The following is a 21,318-nucleotide window of genomic DNA, read 5'->3' as shown; positions in this document are numbered from 1 at the left end:
CTTTCCATTTTAATAGACATGTAGTCACAGAGCAATTAAATATTTTCCTTGTGTGAAATAGTTCACATTTTGCACGTTGATCTCGCGCATATACATCAGGTGTAAGCCCACTCTGCCACTAGCTTGCACACACATGTAAGACTTCTCATCCATATGTGGCATACTGTGTAGGTAAATCATTGTTCTTTTCCATTTGGAAAGGTTTTCTCACTAAAAGTAAAATGTCATCTTATACGGGTTGTTTCCAGTTGAATCTGTCAGCAAGTAGACTAGCGATCTCCCAGAACTAATAGTGGTGTTGCTTCGTGCAGGAAATATACTTGCTGGAGACAAAAAGGAAATGTTTGCATGCTAGGCAGCATGTTCTGATGAATAAGATGTACTTTCTTCGTGTTTCTGTTACTTAATAGCTATGCTAAAAAAACTCTGTGTGTTTGATGGACTCTGTCTTCTAACTCTAGGCTATTCCTCTTTTAGGCTTTGGTGTCCCTGAAGCTGCTGGGAAATCAGATAATTACATTGCCTTCACAAGATAAGTGGAATTGCAAACAACTTAGATCACTGGATCTTTCAAAAAACCAACTTGGGAAGTAAGTGTTTCTTTCAAATTTTGTCTGAGAAAACAAAAGCTGAAGAAATAATACCAAACCCGATCCCTCGTGTGTTACAAAGGGTGTTAGTGGTGAATTAATTACCTGCCTGCATAGAAGGCGTTGATATCCACATACCACGTCTCTAAGTATATTGTGTGCCTGTGACAGTGATGAATTATCCTTTTCTCATTCTTTGGGCGTTTAGCACACTGTATCATTTATTAAGTGGATAGATTACTGATAATGGCAGTTTAATTTCAGAGCATGTAGAAATTTCTTTAACCCAGTGTGTGGTTCATCACTACAAATACTAGCTTGTGGGGAGCATATCTTAACCATAAACCATCTGGCTGGACTGCAGTTGTAGTTAGCATGAGAGTATTGTTTTGGAAAAAATAGAAAATCTTTGTTTTTTAAATGGAAGTGTAACCAGCTGCAAGTTCATGGAGAAGACTGACGTTAATAAGGTCATCCAATAAAAGAGTGATGTTCTTCTATTTAGAAATTACAATAGGGATGTTTAACATAGAGAGTTAAGGTCCCTTATCTTCTCCAGAACTGCATTGAATTGTGTCATACTTCCATCTTCTCATTTGCGTGCCTGTCCAGCAAATTTTCTAGAGTCCTTATGAGTTGCTGTGTCAGTTGCAAAAGACAAATTATTGTTTTTTCAATGTCTCAGTGCATTTCCAGAGTCATTTTTTTGGGTCACCTTGTTGGAGACTCTCTGGTGAAAGCAGGGAATGGCAGCAGGTTCTCCAGCGCTTCTCGTGAAGCTTGTTCAATTTGCTGTTTGACAGCCTACTTAACCTTGACACCCATAAAGCCGGGGGTCAAGTGTTCTCACCCTGGGAGCTGAAAGTGCTGCCTTGCAGAGCTCTGTTGATTTGCCAGAAGAAAACCATTGGGCCTGGACAAGTGTTGGTGGAGTATAGCTCTGTGATTGCACAGCAGGTTTCAATTCCATCTCTCAAAAGCAGACAGGAACCTGTAAGAGCTGTGCTGTGAATCGGGGCCACACTGCACCGTGTAGTGTCCTGGGCATGCAGCTCCAGCACTGTTCTCAACTGCCGCGTCCAAGCTCTTTTCTCCACATGTCACCATTTTGTTTTGCCTGCAGGAGCGACGAGGGATTTAAAACAAAGCGGATTCCCTTTTTCACCACCAAGAGCAGGGTGCGCTGTGGCCCCGAGGCAGGTAAGGTACACGGCAGTGCAAATGTGGGGAAGCAAGTGCTGAGAATGCCAGGTGAGCTGTGAGGCAGCAGGAATCTGTGGAGTTTGGCTGGAGGGAAATCGGTGTGAATTCATCTGCAATTTGAAGTGCAACAGCATTTAAATTAAGAGGAAATATGTTTAGATAAAATGTTTCTAAAGAAATGGTGCAGCTGGTTGGTATCATCAATATAGAAAGATGAGGAATGAGTGAAACCTGTTTCTTTCACTGAGCTTTTTTCCTTTTCATTTTTTTTTAGCCAGAGTACTAACTGGTATGTTGAAGGGAAATTAACCCATAATTACTCTTATTACTCTTAGGATCGTTTCTGTTGCTGAATTTGTAAATTGCATGTTTTCCCCTGTCTCTGTGGTTTGCACCCACAGTTTGGGGCAGAGCAGAAAAGATGTTCTGGATTAGTGCACGTGAAATCCCAGAGAGAACAAAGGAATATCTGAAGATATTTGCACTCCTTTCTGCTCTCTGTGGGATTCATCTGCATTTCTTTTTGTTTGTTTTATTTTAAAGCACTTGGAGAGCTTTCTCATTCTTGGCTGCCTGAAGAATGGCTTGCTCTAAAGCATTTTTTGCAAATCTCAGAGTGGAATAGAGCTGGCGTCTTCGTGACGCACATCTGAGCAGCCCTCAGCTGCTCACGGGAGGGAGAGGCCCTCCTGCAGCAAATGCTTTCCTCAGTTCCCCTGAAAATTGTGCATAATCTCAGGTCAACGTGAATAGGTAAAATTGGTAAATGCACCAAGGACAGCCATAGCTATAGGTTAGGACTGGAGGTCCTACCTCCAGTCTGCTCATCTGGGAGGCAGAGGCTCTACCTGGACCTCCAGGCAAGGCTAATCCTACCTTATTTTTCTGTCCGTGGAAGTAGAGGCTGCTGTGCAGCAAGTCCTGTATCTGCACCCTAAGGAAGAGAAAGGGTTGGTCTGCACTGTTTTGTAAGTAGGAAATGGAAACAGAAATGCTTTGGCATCGGTGAAATCCTGAACACAGAAGAATTGGAAAAGGAGTGAATCTGTGGAGTCTGACATATCCTCAGAGCTTCTCCGTGAAGTGCCACAGCAGCATTTCCCAATGGGGAAAGAAGGGCAGGAGCAGTGGGCAAAGGCAGCTAAAACTAGCTATAAAAGGGAATTGCTGTCCTAATGGAAATTTCTGCAAAACCAGCTGCAAACCCAGCATAACCCCTCTACGTAAAGGAGGAGAGGATGAACTCTGCATTTGAAAAGCCTTGGCACATAATACCCTGGTGCAACTTCGAGCTGCCTGAGGTTGCCTCAGGTTGCGGGAGGGTGCGGAGCAGCCCACCTGGCTGGTGCCACGGTTGAATAGCCACAGAGGCAGAGCAAAGCCAGCTCATCTTTTTCTCTCTGTTCCTCTGCCAAGTATAGCTTGGTGAGACTAGAGGATGTGGGCAAGAATTTAAAGAACATGAAGAGAAAACAGAAGCTGGAGTACATCAGCTGCTCACAGAAGTCTCCTAGCGAGGTGGGGGGCAGGTTTTCATATGATTTTACCAACAAAGCTATTTACTTAAGTCTAGATTATTTAAAAGGAATAATTTATGGATGCTCACTATACTTGATTGATAAATCTCAGAATAACTTCTTGCACACGCATGTGGTGTTGGTGGCGTTTACTCATCCAAAAATATATTTTCAAGATGGGATTTGTTTTAATTTTTCTACAGTTCTTTAAAAGAAAATTTGAGCTCAAGCCAGAGAAATCATAAATAACTCACGAATAAATAATTACAATTCATAAACACCTCGAGTTTGCTTCCAATATAGTACATTCCTTTCCACCTGGGACTCTTTGCTGAATTGAGAGTATTGCTACTATTTTAGGTGTTTGCTCCTACGTGTCCAAGAGGGACCTAAATCTGTCTGTGCCTAGGTGCATACTGAAGGGAACAATGAAAAGTTTAAGTCCAGCGATGAGCCAGAAAGGAAGTGAATTGAATCCATGAATAAGCCTGCTGTTCTCCTAAAATAATCCCAAAGATGTTTTTTTATTTGAAAACTCAAAGGCGGACTGTGACACCCTGCCCACACTAGACAGTCCTGTCACGTATATAAAACACCCCTGCAGACAGTGGCACTCTATCTTACTCCTTTTCTGATCATAGCTCGGGCTTGAAGTGCTGTTAATGTTAGAACTGGGGAATTTTCTCCTGAGGAAACCTCTTCCATTTTCTTTTTTCTTTTTTTTTTCTTTTTCGGTTAAGTCTAATTGCAGTTTCTCAAGTCTTCTCTGTGAGAGAAGAAGATCTTGGTGGAAGCGCAACTGTCCTATCCTTGAGGAAGGGTGTGTCTCAGATCTCAGGGAGTTGCTTTTATTGACCGTGGAGGCAGCAGATGGTGCTGGTTGTGCTTTCCTAATCAGAGACTCAGAATCTGCTTGTCCCTGTGTGGCCTAGTTTTCCTTGACATCAGGATGCTTCTTGGTAGATACATGTGACACTCTTAAGACAGCAACACAATTCATGGCAGCTTTTCATGCCGCTATCCCGGGAGTAATTTGTGGAGTGAAATGATGCTCTTTGGAACCAGCTGAATTTCCCTTTGTTTGAACCTCTCCAGCAGCAGCAACTCAGCCATGCCGTTGTTGCTATTATTGCTTGGGTTACGCTAGTTGCTGCTCAGACCTGTAGGAAGTCTGAAGTGCCCTGAGACCTTGCAGTCTAAAACAGAACAGAAGGGCAAATGTGAGCAGTGTTTTAGAGGCAACATAGGTTAGCAGTCTGTCAGCTGCAGTTTGGGTTTTCTTCTTTGTTGTTATTGACTTTGATTCACCATAAATTGCTCCAGGATGCAACGTGGGGGCCTGAACATAAATTCTGACTGGCTTCTGGCTTTTCTCAGGCAACATGGAAAAAACATGTTGAGAACCACTTATGCCCTTGGTATGCCCTTTCACTGCCAGCTGTTAGGCTGGAATAGGGGCAGTTCACAAGGTATTACCAGCTATTCAACAGCAAGAAATATAATGCTACTCGTTCTCTGATATATAGTCATCTTGGCAGGCCTGGAGTTCCTCCCTCAGCGCTCCAGAAGTCCGAGAGACTGTCACCTTCAAACGTGCACATCACCATGGTTTTAAAAAATTGAGATGCGAGCATTGATGTTTGATTGCCATTGAAGGCCGTTTGCTTTTCTGCTGTTGCTTCATGGTGGTTCCTGCCAAAGAACATGACCTCATGTCCTGCCTACAAAGTTAAGGTGAAGGCTTTTGGTTCAGAGCCTTGGAGCCTGTTTTTTTAAAGGTGCAATTTGTTTCCTGTCTTGTTCCAGGTCCTTTTTTGGAGTTTCCAGCATTTCTGAGTGATTCTCTGGAAGTCCTTTATCTGAACGACAATCAGCTGGACTCTGTCCCGCAGTCCGTTTGCCTTCTGAAAGGTTTAACAGAACTTTATTTAGGAAAGTAAGTCCGTGTCCTGGAAAAGCTATGCAGTATTATTTCCATGTTGTTTTAGTGACCAGTCATCTGGAGCCCCACCCCAGATGTCCAGTGCTTTTGAAGTCAAAAAGCTGGAAATAGTCAGTCCCTTGTTAGAACTGTGCCCATCATTTGCTTTAGATAAGGAGGCGGCCAGCCTTTTGAATTAGGGAAGATGATCTAATGCTTTGAACACAGGCCTGGGAATCTAACGTGCCTCTAGTTCATTCTGGCTTTTTGCTGTCAGCTTCTATAGCGTTAGAGTCAGTAACTCATCATTTTTGCCTTTGTTTCCTCAACTATCCAGTAAAGATGATTCCACTTGTCTGCCTCAGAGGATGAATTGAGGATATACATCACTTTTAGGATGGAAATTACTATTAAAGTGCTGAGTAGTCTTATTAAAATGTTAATGGAAGATTTCTGCAAGGAGAGAATAGTGTAATCTGAGAGTCCGTGAGAGCAGCTACTTACACACAAAGCCTGGTTGTTGGTAGATTTATTTGTTTTTGTACAGTAACCCTGGTATCCGAGAGCTTCCTCCAGAACTTGGACAGCTGGCTAATCTCTGGCAGCTGGATATCGAGGAACTAAGTATCAGTAACATTCCTGCAGAGATCAGGAAAGAGGGTAAGGCTGATCCTGTGTCTTCTTTATTAAATTGACTGAACATATAATGAAAATTGCTTCCTTTTAGTGGTCCTGAATGGGAACAGACAGTGTGCGCCCAAGCCCTTGTTGCGGTTAACTAGAATTGCATAGGGAAACCTCCTAAAAATTTGCAAATTTGATAGTCAGTGCTAAGCTGTGGCTATACGATCAATTTAAGATAGATCACATGTTAAAATGATGACTTATAAATGTCATATTTCATTTGCAATATGCATGCCGGATAAATTCCAGGGCTTGCTTCCTGAATGTGTATATTTTAGGGTATTTAGACGGTCTTTCTGAAGACTGAAGTGTTTAGGACCAGCAGTCGCAGTCGCATTGAAGTGACTTTATTGTAAACTGCTAAGTTTTTGGATCTGTTACAATACTGTCTTCTTTTTTGTGTGTTTTAATAAGAAAATCCTGTGGGAACAAAGTTATTAGGAATTATTCCTTCTCCAGCACACTGTTGAAGCCTAAATCTAATTTTAACTGGAAACATAAAAGTAGAAGGAAAAACTGAGTATTTTCCAATACTAAATTAGTATTTTATGTTTCCTTTGAGCTTCTGAAGCATACGAGTCACAGCATTTGTTTCTTCAATGTACTCCATTGTAGAGTCTCAGAGCAGTGACCTTTTTCTGGGGTCTCTGTCTCAGGTTTGTCCACTGGAGGTTTCTTTGTTTATTCTCTGGGTTGTCTCAGCCCACAGCGAAACTGCAGGGAAAATATTAATTCAGCTGATGTGTCTGCAGCAGTAGGTTTTGTGCAGTCCTGCTGTACATATGTACATTTGTAACTGCTAACCACAGATAAAGCCTGTTCACTTCCCCCCATAGGCCCTAAAACAGTGCTGGCATACTTACGAGCACAGCTGCGCAAAGCAGAAAAGTGTAAGCTGATGAAGATGATCATCATCGGTCCTCCACGACAGGGAAAGTCAACGCTGATCGAGATCCTACAAACAGGAAAAGTCCCTCAGATGATGCACAGCGATGCCACCATACGTACAACAAAGTGGGAGCTCCCCAAGCCAGTGGGACACAAGGCAAAGGTGAAAAACAATCGAAGATTCTTAGCCCCAGTGGGATGTTTGAGCCCCGCAGTGTCCCTTTCGGGCTAAAATTGCCTGTCCTTTTACAAAGAACGGTTTCCATTACCTGTGAGGCAGACCTCGCAAATGACGTGGTTTTAGACCCATAACCATTCCTGTGTTTCATTTCCAGTTGGTACTAGAGGACAGTTCTGTTCTCCTGAGTACTCAACTTTGTATCCTAAAGAGAGCGAGCCATTCTGGCTCTCCCAGCTCGGGTGGGTTTTGGACACTGATTCTGAGAGAATGTTTTAAATCAGCTTCTCTAAAGCAGATTGTCCTTTCATTTGGGGTGAGAAAATGGGACATCAGTACCTAAAGCTGGACTCCCTTGATATCAGAACTGTCCTGGTGGGGAACGTGGGTGGAAGGTAGGATGCCTGACCTCTGATGTGATCCAGGGATGTCTAAGGCATACCTTACACACCCCAATCTCAGTTGGCTCATTCAGGGAATGTGTCAACCCATACTGAACTCATTTGGACAGCATTGAATTCATTCAAGCATTTGTAGGTGGCCCTGTCCACCGCCTGCGTAGTAACACAGGGATTAGAGCATGCAGAATTGGTCCTGAGGTCTTGTCAGAGCTGAGGGTGTGCATATGCGTGGCTCTCCCTTCCCGGATGAGAGCCGTGACCACCAGACTGTTTTGGAAGGGGTGGAGGAGCCTGCTGAGTTCAGCTATTCTACAGTGAAGAGTGCCAGGCCAGAGACAGAAAGAAAAAGAGCAAGCACAGCCTGACTCTTTAAAGAGAAGACTTTGGTGGGAGAAGGGATTTGTGCATTTTGTGTTGAAGAGCAATTGAATAAAATAAAAACCTAGACAGCATCAGAGACCTGGAGTGGGATCAATATGCTGAACGGGCGTTTGTTCCTACCTCTGAGTCTCTGTCTCTCCATACAAGCACCCACAGCTGAAGGTCTTTTGGATGAACAAAGCAGTCCTGGTGCTAGTTAGGGCGTGGTTTAAACAATATGGAAGTTCTTCCAACTGTTTCTGAGAGACTTCAAACTGAGACTATGCTAGGAGATCAGAGCCCTACCGAGATCCTTAGCTCCTTGCTGAAATCTCGTAGGGTACCTTGTCATGTGGGATCAGTCAGTACTTGGACCTGGACCAGGAAACAGAGCCCACTCGGTGTTACATGATGCTCTGAGGATGGTGGCTGGAGCAGGGTTTGGTTTCCTGCTCAGTCACAGGCAGGGCCAAGTGATTTAGGGACAGAGCCTCCAAGGTATGTGGGTGCTTCCCGCTGCAGCTGGGAGCCTGAATACCATTTAAGCGGAGAGCCACGCTCCCTCTTAGTGCTGTTGTGGGGCTGCATGGAGGAATGGATGCTGAGATACTTGGAAGAGAGACAGAGCTAGAGAAGCCCCCATTCACACATTCCCCTGAAAATCAGTGAGTCTGATTTACAGTAGCTGTAATTCTGGCCCATCTCTGGTGTGACACACGCGTCAGAAGCCTCTGAGCAACGTGCAGGAGGTGTTTATGAAAGGCTTGAGAAGTTTCCCATCTCCTGAGCATCTATATTCTGTTTGGCTCAGTTAGGGCTGAGCTCAGTGGAAGTGATTTCAGCAGGGGGTTTCCTGTTCCCCATAGCAGTGGCAGATAAGGAGCTTCAACAGTCCTGTCAAGTGTGGCACAGACAAGGATGAAACAGTTTCTATTCAAGATGCAGTGAAATACAGGGCTCAGAATGAGACCCTTGTTTGTACTGGAGAATCCACAGCATTAACTGGAGATTTACCAGCATCAAGGGCACCTCTATCGTTTTAGCAGCAAGTAATTAGTCTTGATTTCCTGTGGGGAAGTGGTAGCCATGCTTAACAATTGCTTGTTGATTTTTCTTTCCTGGAGGCACAATTACGACATTGAAACCCTTCTTGTGTCATACATTATGCAGGCGTAGGTTTATACTTCAGCTATTATCTCCCTGTGATTTACTGCAACCGTTTGATTTGAACACTTCTCTTTGTCTAAGTAGGTTGATTCAGTGGAGTTCAATGTCTGGGATATCGGAGGCCCAGCAAGCATGTCTACAGTCAATCAGTGTTTCTTCACAGACAAAGCATTGTACATAGTGGTATGGAACTTGGCACTGGGGGAAGAAGCTGTGGCAAACTTACAGTTCTGGTTGCTGAACATTGAGGTAAGAAGTCACTGGTGGACTCTGGGGTATCTATTTATCAAGTAGTAGTTCAGCACACAGATATGTGATATTACAGATTCTTTTTGGTCTGCTTTTAAGAACTCCGCAAGCTATGAATTTTGCATAGCTTTTGGAATTAATTTTCCATTACGCTGTAGGCGTATTGCTATATTTAATGGTTTAAATTTATCATTTGCTTTGTTCTCCCTCACACACATCAGAGAATGAAACAAAAGCTGATTTATAAACCCTTGCTAAGTGAGGCTGAACATACTTATTTTGGAATTAGTGTTTGACCACACTGTGCTCCAAGGGGGATTTGAAGCATTTTCTTTCTTGTGTGCACATTAGTCTTGAGGTTATATTTTTAACACTTTAGATTCAGGTAAGCTAGAGAGTATCTCCCGGACAGCTCTCAGCTGAGACTTAGAGCTGCAGTGAGTTCATTGGTGTTGATTAATTTTTATAACACCATGTTCATTATTTTTTTTTTAAATGGGTTCTAAGCTAGTGTCTCTCAAAAAAGAATCATCTTGATGTTACAAAAGTATTGGCTTAATGGTCAGCAGCAATCAAAAACCCAAACTAGGTAACAAAGCCGAAAGCATAATTACGATATTTCAAAAATGTATGATGTGCCTGTGTGCTTAATACATCCCAGCAAGCACATGGTAGCATCAGAAAAGATACAGAGAAAGATGAACATGATGGTTAAAAGTGTGGAAAAGTTTCTGAGTGCACAGTAATTAAATAGATTAGGCCTCTTCAGCTTGGGAAAGGCAAATAAGGAGGGCTGCATGTAGACTTACCAGGGGTAAGGAGAAAACCACAAGGGAGTCTTTGTTCATGATCTTTTACAATAGGAGAATTAGGAGAGATCAAATGAAATAATGAGATGGAAGCTTTGAAACAAGCAATAGAAAGTATCCTAAACACAACAGATAGCTAACCTGTGGAATTTATTGGAACTACAATGTGCTGTGGGTGTCAGAAGTTGAAAAAACAGACTGGGGGAAGAAAAATCAAGTGCTATTAATTCAGAGATACCGTCTCATGCTCTCAGGAAGTTGGTGAGCTGCAGGCTACTGGATACTGGGAGAATACACGGGGGAAAATCTCTATATGCTTACCCTGTGCCTATAGTCCTCATTAGCCTCCAGGCAGAATATTGGGCCAAGTGGGCCCTTTGGTCTGACTTGGTACAGCCATCACTCCGGTGTCCGCACAGGGTTCGAGTTTGGTGTCATTCAGGTTTGAGATTTCAGTGGGCAAAGCAGAGAGAAATGGATTGACTGCAAATAAGCATATATTTCCGCATCTAAATTTCCCGCTGTGGTCAAAGTCATTTGGATCGGCAGGCTGATCCCTGCTTCAGCCTGTGCAATCCCATCGTATTTGGCAGCGTGTTCCCTGAAATCAGACTACGTTCCAGTCCTGTAATAGAATCATGAAAAGGTTGGAAGAAACCACGAGATCATCTCATCCATTCCTTTGCATTGATTCAGGATTAAGTAGATTCAGACATTTCTAGCAGTTTATCTCACCTCTCCGTATACCTCCAGTGAAAAAGTTTGTATAACTTCCCTGGGTATCCATTCTGGAGTGTAACTGGCCTTTTTCAGGATATCAAAGTTAGATCTTCTAGCTCCAGGTTAAGCTAACTTCTTTTCCTTTGTCTGGGCAGACATAGTTCCCGTCATTTAGCTGACTCGTAGCAACTTAATACCACATGGCAACTCCCTTTATGTTAAGCCCTGAGGTAATAAACCCAAACTGACAGTTTCCTGCTCTGCAGTAGCAGATAATTAAGCCATATTCTGCAGGAGAACTTCTGTAATACCCAGATCACTTGTTGCCATTGTCAAGCTGCCACGACAGGTTGCCTCTATTTTATATATATATTCCATTTTATTAATGTATATGACTACCTCCTCTTAAATATTATACTTTTCACATGTCCTCACTGAATTTACCACAATGTAATCTGGATGAGATCATTGTCAGTGTTTTCTGCTACAGGCCAAAGCTCCGAATTCAGCAGTGTTAGTGGTTGGAACACACCTTGATTTAATTGAAACTAAATTCCGCGTTGAGAGGATAGCAACTCTGAGGGCATATGTCTTGGCTCTCTGTCGGTCTCCCTCTGGATCCAGAGCAACCGGCTTCCCAGATATCACATTCAAGCACCTACAGTAAGTACTTCTGTCTTTATGAAGCTCAGTCACTCTATTTTGTGTCACTTTAAACAATTTCGTAATAGTTGATCTCCTTGGCAACGGAACTGATTTAAAGACTCGTCAGCATTGCATTTCATCTATTTTTGACTGAGATAATATAGTATAATCAGAGAAGTTCAGTGTTGCTAAGAGGTCTGATCATGGGTCTGAGAGCTGGAAGCTGCAAAGTCATGACCTTGGCCAGCCTGTTTTAGCACTCCTGCTCCGCTCAGGTTTCTCACCATTAAATGGTGATACAGTTTATTAGTCACAAGGAGAGAAGGTACAGATTGAGTAATTAATGCTGCAAACCTTGAGAGCATGACTGTTACAGGGTGGGTGCTATGGGCTTTGTTAAGGGAAGACTGCATGGGAACCTCTTGCTACCTGTCGCGAGAACGCAGCTCACGTGGCAGTGTTGGCAGGGCGAGGAGCGGGTCAGCCCCCTGAGCCCCCAGCAGTCCAAACCTGCGCCATCCAAGTTCTCCGGTGTGATAAAGGAGGGGTGGTGCTGTCTGGAAGATCGGTGTCAGGCAGGCCATGGAGTCTGACGCCGCTCTCTCCCTTCGGCTGACGGAGAATGCCCGTGGGGAGAGGAGGCTTCTCTGGCTGGGAAGGAAGCAGGTCCGTCAGCCAAGGGAGTGCACAGCACGGGGGGACTGTGGACGCAGCAGGCTGGTACCAAACAGTGTGAAATCGCCAACGCCTGGGGCAAGAGCAGGTGGCGGCTGGCAAGTAAAGAAGGGCACTGCAGTGTCCCCAGCGCTTTGCATCTGCTGCCTGGCAAAGTCATCAGGAGACCTCCCACACTGTTCTGCAGACACAAGCGCTGCCTCGGGCGTCCCAGCTGGCTCTTTCCCGTTAGGAGGAGTACCAGGGACCCAGTGTGAGGCACAGAGACTCAGAGTGAGAAGGAGAAATCTTTGTGCTTCGGTCTCCTCAAGCCTCTTTTCCCATCACCAGAGAGCATCCTACCGTGATCTCAATCATTCTTTCTTAAGGGGACTTTCTTTCACCCTGCCCCACATCCCGCACATTCCCCTTCTTCACCTTCCTTTCCCCTTGCATTTCCTTCCAGTCACAGTTGTGCCTGACTTCCTACCTCCTCCCTCCCTCCCGTGCCTCTCCTTCACACCCCAACGTCCACCTGGATGGGGCTCCTCTGAGCAGTGTTCCAGGCATCTGGAGGAGAGTGAGGATTGTGTGTTGTGAAAGCCTGGCTGCTTTTATCCGTGCACACTTCCCAGTGCTGCTGACGGCTGAGGTTTAAGATAAAGCGTATTGCTTTAGAAAAGGATTTTCTGTCTGCCACAGGAACATGTGTAGGATCAGTTAGAAAGACCCTTTGTTGGGGAAAGTGGAAAAGAACCATTCTTACCCAGCCCACAAAAAGACCAAAAATAGTAGGAGCTGGAGAGAGCAGGTTTTTAGCTGTTAAAGAGATGATGAAGGCCAGCTTTTAGGATCTAAGCATCAATTCCCAGATCACAGGATCCAGCTGAGCAAGGGCCGGAATGAGGGTGGGAAAAGGTGTCTGGTAGTCATCATCATGCCTCTTTGATCTGAGGCGGGGAGAGCTGGACTCGTCTCCAGCGATCGCCGGAGCACAATGTTTTCCTCCTTCCTGCAGTCCCTTCCAGGATGTGTGCAGCACTGAAGGGAAAAAAGGTGATGACTTTGGTCAGTCTGCCAGGGAAGACCCCAGAGATCACGGTGCGTAGGGGATAGAAGAGCAGTGCACAGTGAATGAAGCCGGCAGAGCAGAGGTTGGCCTAATACATCCTTTCCAGGCTTCTTCGTATTTTTTCTCCAAAGCTAAAAATGCTCATTGACAGCCTTCCTCCCATTCGTCTGACATGGGAAATTTAAAGTCACTGATAAGAGAAAGTGAGCCTGGAAAGGAAGCCAGTGTGCTGATAAGGTTTGATAATCTTGACCCTTGCATGACTTTTGCAGTGAGCTCTCATGTAAGACTCTGGAAGGCCTCGATGGACTCCGACAGCTGATTTTTCATGTCACTTGCAACATGAAGGATGTCGGCAGCTCAATTTGCTCACAGAAACTTGCAGGGAGATTGGTGAGAACTGTGCTTTCTAGTGGTGATCCTTACCAAAGGGGGGCTTTTTTTGAGCTTGGTTTGGGACTGGGAGGGGAACTTTAGGAGTTATTGCTGATGCAGGAGATGTGAAGTATATAAGATGGCTATCTGGCTTTGGGAAAAGACAGCACTATAAGATCCCTGTAAAGGGGAGATGGCTTAGACGGTTCATCTCCAGCGGAGTGATTGCTGTCTGATACTGATCCTGCTATTTTTCTCGTCTGGCTTGCAGATACCAAGAAGTTACCTTAGCCTTCAAGAAGCTGTCCTTGCAGAACAGTATAGAAGAAGTCAGAACGATGATGTACAGTATTTAACAGACAGACAAATAGAACTGATCATTGAGCAAACCCCTGGAAATGATATCAAAGACTACGAAGACTTGCAAACTGGTAGGTCAGAGCAGACCAGTAATTTCTTGGAAATCAATATGTGTGACCAATTGAAATGTTCCATGAACAAAAAAGGCGGGGAGGGAAAAACCCACCAGATAATTGCTATGCAAAAAAACAGTTACAGAGTGCTCTACACCTGTGTAGAGGTCACTTTGGAAATTGGTGAGATATAAAATTAGTAATGGGGCTTTGGGGAGAGGGCTGGGAAGTTTCTAGGATGGTCTGAGGCTACTGAATTTTTTTTTTTTTTTACAAGCTTTGTCTGATTTTGTTTCTGCTTTGTGAAGAATGAGGGTTGCCATAGTTTCAAGGCTGTCTTCTCCGTAGGGCCCCAGTCTTGTGATCTCTACAGAGGCCTTGCTCCGCAGGAGCCAGGGAGAGCCCTTCTCTGTGAGGATGGCAGGAGGAGGGTAAAGGGGAGGTGGGATGGGAACATAAATACTGACTGTAAAGTGGTGAGATGCGGGTTTTACAAGTGGAGTGCCAGATAGCAGCACTCCTCAGATAAATGGTATTCTCTTGGCTTGGCTACGTGTTGCCTGTATCTGGTATGCATAAAACTGCACAGACTGCCTCATAATCTTATTCATCTGCACTGTGGTGTCCTAATGCTGGTCTATTGATAATCTACAATTCTTCATTTTTATTTTTTGCAGCAATTAATTTTCTCATAGAAACGGGTACACTACTGCACTTCCCAGACACAAGCCATGGCCTGAGAAACCTCTATTTCCTTGACCCTGTCTGGCTCTCCGAGTGTCTACAGAGGATTTTCAACATCAAGAGCTCCAAGTCTGTAGCTAAGAATGGAGTCATCAGAGCAGAGGATCTCAGGATGCTGCTGGTTGGGACGGGCTTCACTGAACAAACCGAAGAGCAGTACTTCCAGTTCTTGGCCAAGTTTGAAATTGCACTGCCTGTGGCCAATAACAGGTATGTTGATATTTAGAGAGGCTTAGCCAGGCTGGAGAAAAATGGCCATTTAATCAGGCCTTGTCACTATAAGGGGTTGTCTTGACAAGGATCTTGCTGTGGGAAAATATTTCACTGCGTTAAACAGTGTAATGGAAGGCACCCATCCCTTGGGCTGTGTTTCCTGGTATGAGCACCCTTTGGTCCAAAGAAGCTAGTTTGAACACCTTCCAAAGCAGGTCTTTGTCCACTCGGTGCACTGAGGCTGGTGACAGGCTCAGCCACCAGCACGGAGGGGCAGTGACGCTGCCAGGGATGTGGCGATGAGCAGGTGGAAGCTGTAAGCGCTCAGCCGGCACAGCTGCAGCTGAGAGAGGATGTGAGGCTCGTGGCTGCCGGGCCTGAAATATAGATGGGCTGGAGTCATCTGTTTCCAGTGGAAGATCCTCCAGAGTATGGCAGAAAACTTTGGGTGATCAATAATTATGTCAGCCCTGAAAGTGGTAGTATTTTATTTCTAGTGAAATCAGGAAAGTGTAGCTTCAGTAGCAATGTGATTTTCTTAGTTTTTAGCCTCAATAGGTGTTGATCAATAGTTTTTCTAGAAATGGTCTAGGAAACCTCATTCTCTTTAAATGTTAATGAGTCCTCCTCCCCCCTGCCCCCCGATCTCTTTTCCTCTGGGCAGAGTTCCCTGCTATTTTTCTCTCTCCCATCTGCTTGGCGACAGCCTGTTGTTGCGTTAACGGTGAAACCATAGTTGTATTGCACTTTTGATGTGGCATTTGCATTTCACTTCCTTGCCCTTCCAGGACAGCACGGCTGCATTGCCCTGAGCCTCTCGGGAGCTCTGAATGCCAGCACAAGTGCAGCATTCTCTGTGCTGTCATTATGCCTGTCACTTATCCAGTCCCGGATGCCAACAAATTTTCTCAGGCTTAACACAGATAAAGCAGCAATGTTTCTGCTTAGTCCAAAATGCCTTTTGGACTCCTTGTCGCTATCTGCCATTTTTCTCCAAGGCAATTACATTGTCTGTGCCTCGAGAACAAGGAAACTGCTTTTTCATGGCCTGCCCAATCTTTTTTAGAGCGATCCAAGCCACATTAGCAGAATATTCTTCCCACTGACGGACTGCAGCTATAGCAGGTTGGATTAATTTAATGTACTAGCCAGACACAGAGCAGTTATTTGTTACTGTGCTTCTGCAATTATTGTCTAGATTGCCAGATAGGGTTTCTGTGCAGTCAGTAGAGAAAGCAGCTGCCAGTTTCTGTTCTGAAAGGGTGGATGTGGGCATGTTTCACATATTTTCAAAATTTGCATTGGCTGTTGTTCAAGAGCATCGAATCACCATCTGTATTATAATCCACTATATAGTTGTGGTCCAGAAGGGCCTCACTGGCCTTCTTATGCTCCTAGACCCTTTCTTGGATATGCTGGGGAAAATTTATTGGCTGTCATATGATGCATCCACTACCTTTATAGAGCAAGAACTTTCAGTTTCATGCACTCCACTTTTCTGCCTAAGGTGCATGTAATTTAGCTTTGTTCTGCTTGTTAAAATAAGGTTGAAAGTATGACCATTCTTATTGTAATTTATAAGTGAAGAGAAATTTTTGTCAGTTTTACATTCCAAAGATGTTTCATGGAACGGATAATTTGATCATGTAAAATGTCATCAGATGTTATGGACTGTGACATATGGAGAGAGCTGTTGTCTAGTGATGTCTGGTTTTTCTGAGCTGATATTTCAGGTTTTACAGAATACTGCAGCTGCTAAGGAGAAAATGTGATAGGCTTAAAGCATTGGATTTGGACCCAGCATTAGTTCTAGTTGTGTGTCTAGTCCCTGCCACTGTTATTTTGGTCAAATCCCTTGGCCATTTGCCTCGTTGCTGTCATTATGCCCGTCAGTGATGAGCCCCAGATGCTGACACGTTTTGTCAGGCTCAACGCTGATAAAACAGCAGTGTTTCTGCTTATAAGCAAATAAGATTTTTGATCGTATAGGCATCTTGGAATGTATTTGGTACAGAAGAGTATCACTGTCAAGAGATTTATTGGCAGGTATTGAAAGCCGTAAGCTCATAGTTTTCAACAGTTCTAGCCTTCCAAAAGGTTTTAGCTTCCCAAATACTAAAGATCAGGACAAATGAATATTCTGTGCTTACTGGGAGATCTGAAAATAATTTGAAAACTTTGTGGTCCTTTGCACCAGCGTAGCTCTGTTACTTCTGACCGGTCAGACTCGGATAGCACCTCCACACTTGGGCAAAGAACCTAATAACCGGATTGCAGTAGGAGACTGAGCAAGACAAGTGATATCTCTGCTGGCATCAGTCCGGCAAAGTGAGCTCTTGCCCTAGGAGTTTGTCAGGGATGTGGTAGGGAGTCCCTCAGCTGCAGTACGGTACAGCAGGAAACCCTGTCATGTTGACCCATACAATGCTCTCATTCTGGGACTGGGATGAGAGCCAGAGCAGTCCAGTCCCTGGAGCCTGTAACTGCCTCATTGCCACCTCCCACGACACCTCCTCTCCCCACCTTGTGGGCTTACTGAAGCTGAGCTGCTGTGGGTTGTTTTTGCATTTTTCTTCTGTTCCACATAGGAGCACAGCTGTAATTCTCTGCTTACTACCAGGGCAGAGTAGTAGAGATACCAAAAAATGAGTCCCAACATCACAGCTGTTCTAATGACTCTTATATTTTAATGCATTTAATTTGTGATTACACTAATGTCCTGCTCATTACATCAATTCTAGCCCTGTCCAATAGCCCTGGCTGAATTATGTAATGTCTGTTTTGCCTCTGCTTGCTTCCATAGTGTAAATTAATTTCTCCATGTATTGCTGCAGCGCCTTTAGTCTAAAAGCTTTTTTATATGCAGTAGCCTGTGCCATTAAAAATCTCTTTGGAGACTGAATCGCCTTATTATCCAGTAACAATGTACTCACTGTTACAAGCTGTAGCTAAAATCTGAGCTGTTGAATTTGATGTGTTTCAGCTACCTCCTCCCTCATCTGCTTCCTACCAAGCCAGCATTAGATATCCATGGGCTCTGCCACCAGACCATGAACACGGTCCAAAGGGTCTTCAAGATGAGTTTTGTCCCAGTTGGCTTTTGGCAAAGATTCATAGCCCGAATGTTAATTAGCCTGGCAGAGATGGACCTCCAGGTAGGTTAATGTATCTCTCTGCAAGCAAAAGAAGACAGCTAAAGTTGTTGTTCAATATAAGTGTAAGTGGGTGTCTCTTCACATCCAGCTTGCTTCAGTCACAGACTTCAATAACATTATTTGAGTAAATAGGGAGAGATGAGACTCTGCAATCAAAATCTGATTCTGTTTTCACAGTAGGTGTCGTTTAGAACAACAAATTGGCACTGGGGAGGAAAGCCTGCATTCTCCACAGCCTCTTTATAACATGATCCCCTGGAAGGTCTCAGTACCTCCAGCATCTTCCAATTACAAGTAATTGGAGTTCTGCCTGCGGCTCTTGTCCATGACCGTTCCACTGGGCCAGACTCTGTTCACATCGTTTGCCAGTGGAGATCTGGAATAGCTCCACCAAAGTCAGCTGTCTGAATCTATATGGGTTTAAACGAGAAGAGAATTACAGGACTTTTGCCTTAATGGGATAACGAGTGCAAGCAGGCACCCTATTAGTGCAAGTGGTATGCATATCATTAAAGTACTGTTTGTAACAGACATATTTTTGCAGCAGCTTATATCTGAAAACATAGCCCTGCTGGAAAACGCAATAAATACCTGCAAAATATTTTTAGTACTATTGTATTGTTAACAGCTACCCATTTAAACTGTGTCCTGTCATTGATATACAGAACATGGAAAACATGATACCTGTTTTTGGAAGGTCCTCTGTGTTCCAGACTTCTCAAACCATGTAATAACTTCACCTGTTTTAACAGGCTGTCTTGGCAACCCCTTGTTTACATCCTCATGGGCACTACATAACCCTAGAGCACCTTTACTAGGGACCTCATCCAGTCCTCACTGAAGTGAATGGAAAGGATCCCAGGCGTCAGACCCATCTGCAGACAAATAAGCATTAGAGCAATGAGTACAGTGGAGTTCTGCAGATTAAGTCTTTGGTTTTAAAACAAAAATACATTTTGCTCTAAGTGCTGGTTTGAAGTGTCTTGGAGAAAAGCCATCGTCCTCCCACTGAAACAGGTGGAAAAGTTAACTCTCTACACTGAGGGCAGACTTAATCGTTCACTAGAACATTTAGCTGTTCTTTAGGTTTATAAGACTTTTGCAAATGCAGAGTTCATATAATAAGTGTCACAGTTATAGAATTAACTTTGTTCACTGATATGAAATTGTTCCTTTTTGAGTGGCGTGAAAAATATTTCCATTGCTGCAAAACCAACTTTAATTGCGTGTATTTTCATTCCATCACAAAATTTTTTTATGAGCACAAGTCGCTCTTTAATGGAAAAGGTATGATAGCACCTATGAAGGCCAAAAAAAGAAGTCAGCTTATTGCTCGATTAAAACAACAACCTTATGAGAAATTTCAATAATTTAATGATTTTCATGCTTTTCTGCTTGTTTCAGCTTTTTGAAAACAAGAATACCAAGACGAGAAACAAAAAGGTGGCCATCTACAGCTTCACAGGCACCCAAAGGAACCGCTGCAGCACGTTCCGAGTCAAAAGGACTCACACTGTTTACTGGCAGGAAGGTCTGTTCGTTACCTTTGATGGAGGCTATCTTAGGTAATTTGTGTTCATAATGCAGCATGCGTGACAGGGGACTAACAGAGTGTATGAAACACATCATCTGAATGGAGATGGATGGGCCTGACTCATGCTATATGCTCACTCATCAGTAGAAGAGGAGGCTCTTCTAATAGACATAACTCATCTGGTAACAACTGACAAAAATGATGAATAACTGATTGTTTGGCAGTTCTGAATATATCAACCTTATGTGTTATTGCAGCCACAAATTTAGAGAGTCCTGAAAACAGAAAGCGATATTCAGAGCAGAACTCTGGCAGTGTAAAATCATGCATTTTCATATGCAAAGATTTCCTTACGTCAGTGACTTTTCCACTGAATCCTATCACTTCACCACTGCGTGGCAGTAATCCAGATCAATGGAGGTGCTTCTGTGCTATCAGGCTGCATGCAACAGGGACAATGGCTAACTGGTTTACGCTGGCCAACGCAGAGTGTCTGCTGGCTGCAAGCCTGGAGAAAACCTGCTGTCCACGTTCTTTCGCAAATGCAGAGAGTAGGCAGCCACGTAAGACTTTCATCTTTGTACTATCTGCAGATGGATTTGCTCTTCCAGTCCCTGGCAAGATAGGGAGGAACCATTGGTGCCGTTTCATGTTTGGAGACCAGAAGGGCACAGTGACTCTTCTGAGTTCATCTAGGCAGTCTGCGGCTGCCTAGAGACTTGGACCCAGACATTGCAAATCACAGGCTGGAATCCTTAATTCTGGACCACGGTGGTGGTCATACTCTTATCTCCCTGTGTACTTCAGGGAGTTACAGAACTCCGCTCTTTGTATTAAAGCTTTTTTTTTTTTTTTGTGGGAATTGCACAAAAATTGTTATGTTCATAAACTTTTCCAAACCGTTTTTGGAAGTTGTATTATTATTATTGTTATTAGGCCACTGGAGTTTTATTACCGATTTTTAAAACTCCTAACCCTCCATTATTCTGTATGGGGCATTTCTGTCAAAACTCTCCATCATACTCGGTTCACTTAGGCCAGAGTTTTCTCTGGGTCTGACCTTCTGTGGCATTTACCCATTGTGAGCAACCAGAATTTCTGTGCAAGAATTCTCTTCTGAAAGTCATTTGCAGAACAGACTGAATTGAAAATCATCCTCAAAGCTAGATGGCTTTTTATTTTGATTACTTGTGAACTACATGTTATTATATAACTCAGGTTTCCTGCGAGAAAGAAAGCTTGTTGACACTGATACTTCACAAAAGCTTCAGGCGGCTGTCTTTTGGCTTTCTTACACAGCGTCGAGTCTTCTGATGTGAACTGGAAAAGGAAAAAAAGTGGTGGAATTAAAATCATTTGCCAGTCAGAAGTGAGAGACTTTTCAGCAATGGCGTTCATCACAGATCATGTCAACTCTTTGATAGACCAGTGGTTTCCTGGTAAGAGAACTACTGTGATTTTCTGTGCAGCGTTATGTCTTGTTACAGAAGGTTCTTTGACAGAGCTCTCCAGGTGCACAATATTGTGTGTTAATTGAAGACCCCTCAGGCTCTGACAGTCTCAAGCCAATAAAGTTTGGGAAAAGCTGCTAACCTGCAGACAGATCAAGATTATTTGCCAGCACACCTTGGTGTAAACATTACGTCTTTCAATCCGTCAGTCACCGCAAGCACCAGTGAACCATTACAGTTCAAATAGGACCTGCTTCTGTAGGAATTCAAGGGACTCTTCCAGTACTCATAGCAGGGACAGGGTTTGGCCCAAACTACCTGGCACTGTCCCTTGATGGCAGAACTCATTTTGGCGTCAGCTGGGATTAGCATTTG

General features: G+C 43.9%; 1 protein-coding gene across 1 annotated transcript in view; it reads left to right on the top strand.

Moving 5' to 3' along the window:
• Positions 1 to 21,318, top strand: part of LRRK1 (leucine rich repeat kinase 1) — a 78,134-nt gene that overhangs the window by 37,113 nt on the left and 19,703 nt on the right. The window contains exons 10-22 of the mRNA XM_075159819.1: positions 478 to 590; positions 1,714 to 1,790; positions 5,117 to 5,246; positions 5,779 to 5,891; positions 6,752 to 6,966; positions 8,994 to 9,158; positions 11,178 to 11,350; positions 13,331 to 13,451; positions 13,705 to 13,864; positions 14,524 to 14,800; positions 17,787 to 17,958; positions 19,363 to 19,523; positions 20,792 to 20,931. Coding sequence (XP_075015920.1) covers positions 478 to 590; positions 1,714 to 1,790; positions 5,117 to 5,246; positions 5,779 to 5,891; positions 6,752 to 6,966; positions 8,994 to 9,158; positions 11,178 to 11,350; positions 13,331 to 13,451; positions 13,705 to 13,864; positions 14,524 to 14,800; positions 17,787 to 17,958; positions 19,363 to 19,523; positions 20,792 to 20,931 — 2,017 coding nt within the window. The remainder of the gene's footprint in view (positions 1 to 477; positions 591 to 1,713; positions 1,791 to 5,116; positions 5,247 to 5,778; positions 5,892 to 6,751; positions 6,967 to 8,993; positions 9,159 to 11,177; positions 11,351 to 13,330; positions 13,452 to 13,704; positions 13,865 to 14,523; positions 14,801 to 17,786; positions 17,959 to 19,362; positions 19,524 to 20,791; positions 20,932 to 21,318) is intronic.

This window comes from Calonectris borealis, chromosome 11 (assembly GCF_964195595.1).
Source record: "Calonectris borealis chromosome 11, bCalBor7.hap1.2, whole genome shotgun sequence".
Lineage (NCBI taxonomy): Eukaryota > Metazoa > Chordata > Aves > Procellariiformes > Procellariidae > Calonectris > Calonectris borealis.
Note: the sequence above shows the minus strand (reverse complement) of the source record. Positions and strands in the feature narration are given on the sequence as shown.